Source organism: Garra rufa, chromosome 24, assembly GCF_049309525.1.
Source record: "Garra rufa chromosome 24, GarRuf1.0, whole genome shotgun sequence".
In the NCBI taxonomy this organism is placed as follows: Eukaryota; Metazoa; Chordata; class Actinopteri; order Cypriniformes; family Cyprinidae; genus Garra; species Garra rufa.
The window spans coordinates 32108604-32114603 of record NC_133384.1 but is presented as its reverse complement, the minus strand read 5'-3'; the positions used below and the strand labels follow the sequence as shown (position 1 = coordinate 32114603).

The 6000-nt window shown below is 39.4% G+C and overlaps 1 protein-coding gene across 1 annotated transcript; it reads right to left on the bottom strand.

The window, feature by feature from the left end:
* Nucleotides 1-326: 326 nt before the first annotated feature.
* On the bottom strand, nt 327-3356 carry gbx1 (gastrulation brain homeobox 1). The gene is made up of 2 exons (XM_073831207.1): nt 2807-3356; nt 327-1483 (listed from the first exon to the last, which is right to left on the bottom strand). Exons 1-2 carry the CDS (start codon nt 3240-3242, stop codon nt 969-971), a joined length of 951 nt encoding a protein of 316 aa, XP_073687308.1. The 5' UTR covers nt 3243-3356; the 3' UTR covers nt 327-968.
* Between the last annotated feature and the right edge of the window lie 2644 nt (nt 3357-6000).

The window sequence follows — 6000 nt, the reverse complement described above, 5'->3', positions numbered from 1 at the left end:
TTTTTACTTTGTATTATTAATAATTACATTTATTTTTAAGAATGAGTAAATAATCAAAATGATTAAATAGTTGTCAGTAGTCATATGCTTTAGGATATTTTTGGAATAAAATATCTATCAGTCAGTCAATGACCTGATCAATAGTTAATTAATTCGTTTGCAAAGATGACCAATACTGAAACAGCATGCATGCAGTGAATACATTTCTCCTCTGAACAGTTTTATGCAACCATATTGCACATTTATTGTGACGTCGATGGGAATATATCACTCTGTCATTGTTCTTGAGCTTATTTATTTCCATCATCGTTTTTTTCCACAAAGAACTGGGGGAGATTCCGCCTCTAAGGGACAGAAATGCTTTAAGAGCACATGCAAAAACGGCCCGTTAAAATCATACGGGGAAATTAGACAACAAATGGCAACATGCAAAAAACTCACTAGACAGCAACTTATAAATACTTATTTTTTAAAAATGTCTCTTTACAGTTTCGTATAGTGCACATTTGTGTCGCACGGACACATTTAATATTTACAAATGTACAAAATAATAAATTAAAAATAAAGACATTTTAGGGCAGAGAGGGGAAGGAACAAACCTGAAAGTAATGTCGATATTGAACAGATATAAAAGTCGGTAACACCTTACTTTCAAGTATTAGGCTAGTCTATATAAAATGCTTAACAGATCATGTGTTAATATACGTTCAAATATGATAAACTTTGATTCATATATAGGCTATTCAGAATTGAAAGTATATAAACCGACGATCCGTTAACCATTGTATAGGCCTCAATGAAAGTCGACAAAGTGTTACCTAAACGTCACTGAATATCCTTCTAGATATTGGAATGGTCTCCTTTTTAGGTGTGCTTCATGCATCTGTAGTGTGTGACCCCTGACCTGTGGGATTGTGGGTCATGTAAATGTTCGTTTGAGGAGTTCAGGGTCATTTTCATTGAGGAGTTCATGGCCTGCTGCCCGGTTCGATCTGTTGATGTTGACTCCGAACCGCGAACCTGTTGACGTGCACGGGAATGGGCACGACGATTTTGGGGTTCCTGACGGGCTCCCCGGATCTGTTGTTGACGTTGCCGGCTTTGATCCGTTTCCACTTGGCCCTGCGGTTCTGGAACCAGATTTTGACCTGGACCTCGCTGAGTTTGAGTGCGTGTGCGATCTGAGAGCGCTCGGTGAGGGACAGATACTTCTTACAGTGAAACTCCTTCTCGAGTTCCAGCAGCTGTTCGCTAGTGAAAGCAGTCCGCCTCCTCCGGCTCTTTCCCGCCGAGCCGCCCGGCGGTAACGCGTCCTGTGAGCCGCCTTTGAGTTTGCTTTTCTGGGACGCTGAAGCGCAGGTGTTCCCGTCGGAGAAGCTTTCGTTCTCGCTGTCGGCTGAGCTGTCCTCCCTGTCACTGCAAGCGGCCTCCGCTGATTTCAGGTCCAGTTTCTCATCATCTGAACTGTAGAGTTTGGTTTCGCCTGAGGAAAATGAAAATTAAGAGATTAATCAGTGCAAATATTTTAAACAGATTTGATCAGCTCAAGTGACAAATATAGTATTTGTGTGAAACATTTCGACCCTCTAAAATTGAAGTGACGAACTGAGGTGAAAAGTCCACTTTGACATTTTCAAATTAATAATTGAAAAATTTTAATTGAAATCGAGTAGAAATTGTCAAATTATCTAACAAGATAAAAATATTAAAGTGCGCTATAGAACATCAATTGCTAATCGTTTGCTTTACTTAATCATACGGATTTATTTCATAACTATCCTAAAACATAAAAAAATCCAAGAGTGTATAATTAAAGTTTTTCTACAAGTGAAGGTCTATCAAGCTACTAAAACTGACTTTGGTTGTTAGGTTTTTAAAGTAATTTAAAGTGTCAACCTGCAAGTTCACTTGCACTTTTTTCGATTATGAATGTTTTAAAAATGGTGTTTAAACTCAAGCTCGAGTAGAAATGGCAGTTTTGTAGCATGTTGGATGGGGGAAAAGTATTTTTATAACAGTCATGAAATAAAAAAAAAATCCGTGCTGAAACTGTAGAATAATTTATTTTGCTTTGTGATTCAGTCTCTCTGATTTTAAACTTTAAGATTTCTAATTCTGCAGAAATTATTTAGAAATATCACAGAACGTATTATTCTAAAACCCCAAAGCAAATAATTGTTTCGAAACTCAATGGCAGGAGTGAAGGCCTGTGCCACCTAAATACAAATCAAATGACAATGGAAGTTTTCAAGCTCAGATGTGTTCATTTGTCTTTCGATAATTTTATGAAGTCTCAAGAACAATAACAGATTAAAAATGTAGATTAAAAATGCAACGTTGGAGAATTTTTCATTCAAAGGCCAAAACCTTTTTTTAAACAATTCTTAACTTTCAAGTGTCATGACATTTCTGATTAAATGTGCAAGAATCTTAAAGCTTATAATGTTTTATATGAGTTCCACGCAGTTAGAAAAAAATCTTATTGAATGAATTTTTGCAGCACTTTATGTTCACCGAAACCGCATCATTCTTTGCAAGAACGGATAGGTTTTATTTTGGATGTGTATACATTTTCGTTTTACATCAAAAGTTATTTTATTTAGCATGTTGCTTAATTGGTTTATATCTAACTCACCAATAGCAGTTTCCTAATAAACTAGAATAAAAGTTTGTTTGGAACTTTCGGCATCAGCCTGTAAAACCCTTTGGGTTCTAATCAGAACTTTCATTTTGAATAAAGGCCGTTTTACCTTTTGGCGCACGTATTTAAACCACCTGTCAGTGAGAGTTTGCGTCCGGTGCTCACCTGCAACTGCCTGAAAAGTTTCCGTGAAATTGAGTAGTTCAGAGCCCTTGAGCTCGTCATGCGGGCTCTCCTGCCGGTTCATCCCCGTCCCGTCCGCGCCTAACCGGGGTCCCGGCATCTCCTGCGGGGGATAGAAACTATCTGGAGGGTCCGAGAAACTGGGCAGGGTGGTGGTGAGCGCCACCATGGAGGGCATCCCCTGCCCCAACCCCGCGCAAAAAGTGTTGGTCAAGCGCCCCGCGAATGATGCCAGCGGTGCCAAGGGAGGGATACCCGACGGTAATGACGAATGAGACAGGGCTTGTGGAATCATAAGCGGTCGATACGGCATAAACATCGGGTAGCCCGTGTAGAGCAGGTGGCCCGGCCGGGGCTGTGGAGTGCCAATCAAAGAATCAATGGAAAACGCCGTGCCCGGACCGCTCGGTCTCTGCATGGTGAACTGAGCGCGGTCTGGTCGTATAAATCCCGTGCAGTGGCCTTCTGAGACAAATCACCCCAAATGTGGTCCACGGTTATCCTGATGGTGCTGTAGGGTCCTCGCCGTCCAACTGACTGTGAGACCTGATGCGTTTTTTGTCTGGAGCTCTCAGTGTCTCAGCCTCTATTTGTCACATACTGAGACATAAACACACACACGCACACCCCTCTCTCTCACTCACGCGGGCGCGCTCTCGCGCTCTCTCTCTCTCTTTCTCTCAGTTATCATCAATACAAGAGGATAGAAGGGGGAGTTGCCCTGGAGACTCATCCATCTTCCTCAAATTACGCTTCATTTCCTTATTCAGTCCCTGACTTTTTAGGCCGCCTAGAGAGAGGGGGGGTAGTTTCCCAGTGGGTCAAGTCCCCTCCTCTGGAAAGCGAATGTGAGGGGACTGCGCTGACCACACCAACCCAATCAACTATTATTAATTTTGATTGATGATAAGTAATTACTTTGTATTCAAGGGAAGATATATAACAACGGTCCTTTTGTTGATTCTTTCAGAGGCCGATGGCATCGGAGTCGTGAGGGCGGAGAGGCAGATGTTTCGGCCCTCTTGTGAGAGAGAGTCTTTTCTGTTCTGTTGGGAGAAAGAGTGAATCTGGCCGGCAATTATCCCCAAGAGACAGATTTTACTGATGAAATGACGTTTGAATGTGGAGATCTGTGTGAACTCGTACTGATAAAATTAGGGGGAATTACAAAATATCCCTATAAATATCTATATCCGTTTATAGATGGGTTTTCTAGATGCTAAAAATAAGAAACATCTTAATTTAGTTTGGGTTTGAAATTAGACATTTTTAACCTTTTTTTCTAAAAAAAAAAAGTGTTTATAGCCTATAACTTTCTATGTTTTTGGTCAAAACCTCATTCTTTTAAACATATCATGAATTTTTAGTCGAATAGGGTGCGAATTATGGGAGGGCCCGACCCTCCTAATTACTCTTTGAACCTCCCTAAAGTCAGTCAAAACAAACGGTTGGGGGGGGGGGGGGGGGTGAAATGTGAAATGTAAAACACCCCATATACATTTGTGTGGAAATGTGAAATGTATAGCCTACATTTCAAAAGCGAAAGAGTCTTCAAATAACCTTTCAGTCACCACAAAAGTTAGGTAACTTCGCTAAATGTATAGGCCTACGTTCGCGAAAAGAAAAAGAAATCGCGATTGCTTTCGCCTGAGGGGGTAACCATAGCAACAGCAGGCGGCGCGAACGCTTTCCGTTATGACTCGGGCAGAACTTCGACAAAACAAGTAGGCCAACCGTCATTATTAAATAGTTTATTTAACATTTAGGCTATATATTGAAAGTTTATGACAAAAAAAAGTTTTACTTAGATGGTTCATGTCACATTTAGGTGTTAGGACGTCGAAAACACCAATCGTTTGCGCGGGATTACATCTGGAAAACATCTGACAGAAATTCTCTTAAAATGCGACTCCCTGAAAGTCACAGAATAATTCGCACACTAGGCTATATGAATAACAAGAAGTTTCTTCATTTGACCTCAACAAATCAAACCGTTTTATTAAAAAAAAAAAAAAAGTATTTTTGAAAACTTTTAATTTAATGAATTTGACACGCAGTCGGGGTCTGTTTTTTGCAATCTCTGGACATTTACACCAAACAAACAATGTCAAAATAACTATATTTCATAAATGAAAACATGTTATTGACAGAAGATGTGCATTCAAGTCGTATGAAATCCATTTCATTGTATTTTGTAGATAGGCTACATACAAAAAAGAGCATCGTGTTCGCAGAGATTCATAAGATCCTGAGTGGAAAATCATACGGATAATTTGACAAGACGTTAAGTACACAGAAAATTAAGAAGGACAAGACTTTAAGAGAAAAAGTCTAATCATACTTTCCTTTAATAGTTTAGAATATAATTTGGATTTTAGAGGAAAAATAATAAAAGAAAAACAAAGAAAAGGGGTCTAAAATTGTACCCTCCGAGCGGTTTCTCTTTCCCCGCTAAGCATTAATTTAATCGGAGATCATTTTACCGTTTAAATGCCAATTCACTTCTGATGATGATTAGGCGCTATTGAGTCCTGCGGGGCGCGGGCTCTCCAACTGGCCGTCTGATTGCGCGAGGACATAAACACATCACCTCCGACTCTGATTAGCGATGGAGGACCCACAGATGCTAATTATTCTTATAATTGCAAATGACTCCATTCAGGAGCAGTGCTCTTTGATCTATTGAAACCAGACAGCGTTCTCTCTCCCTCTCTCTCTCTCTCACGCTACTGAATGGGATACAATCAGAGCCCCCCTCCTCCTGGTCATCGTATATGAGACTTTTATCAAAGATCTGCTCGTAGACAATTGCTTTGCGCCTTTGTTCTTCGCTACATGTACTACACATGAAGACAAAAATCACAAATCAGGCTGCATCTTTGACGCGCAATTAATAACTTTATCCAAATAGTGCAGCGTAATAAACTATAATTTTTTTTTTACTAACAGTGATCTGTGAGGATAAATACATAGGTGAAAATATGCATAAAGTTGACATTTGGATCATATTTGTATCAAAAAGAAAAAAACAAAACAGATGTAGATTATCAAAAGTGTTCCACTTTACCATCATCCACAGTATAATATTAATTAGCTTTATTATTAATGTATATGTTAATGCAACTAAACCAAAATTATTAATATTATTATATTATTCATAATTTGTTCTGGTAAAT

What these genes read in the sequence shown, in the direction of transcription:
- gbx1 (XM_073831207.1), bottom strand. Translation starts at nt 3,242, where the DNA reads ATGCAGAGACCGAGCGGTCCGGGCACGGCGTTTTCCATTGATTCTTTG. An exon ending in AACTTTTCAGGCAGTTGCAG is followed by an intron (nt 1,484 to 2,806) that starts GTGAGCACCGGA and finishes CATTTTCCTCAG; the next exon opens with GCGAAACCAAACTCTACAGT.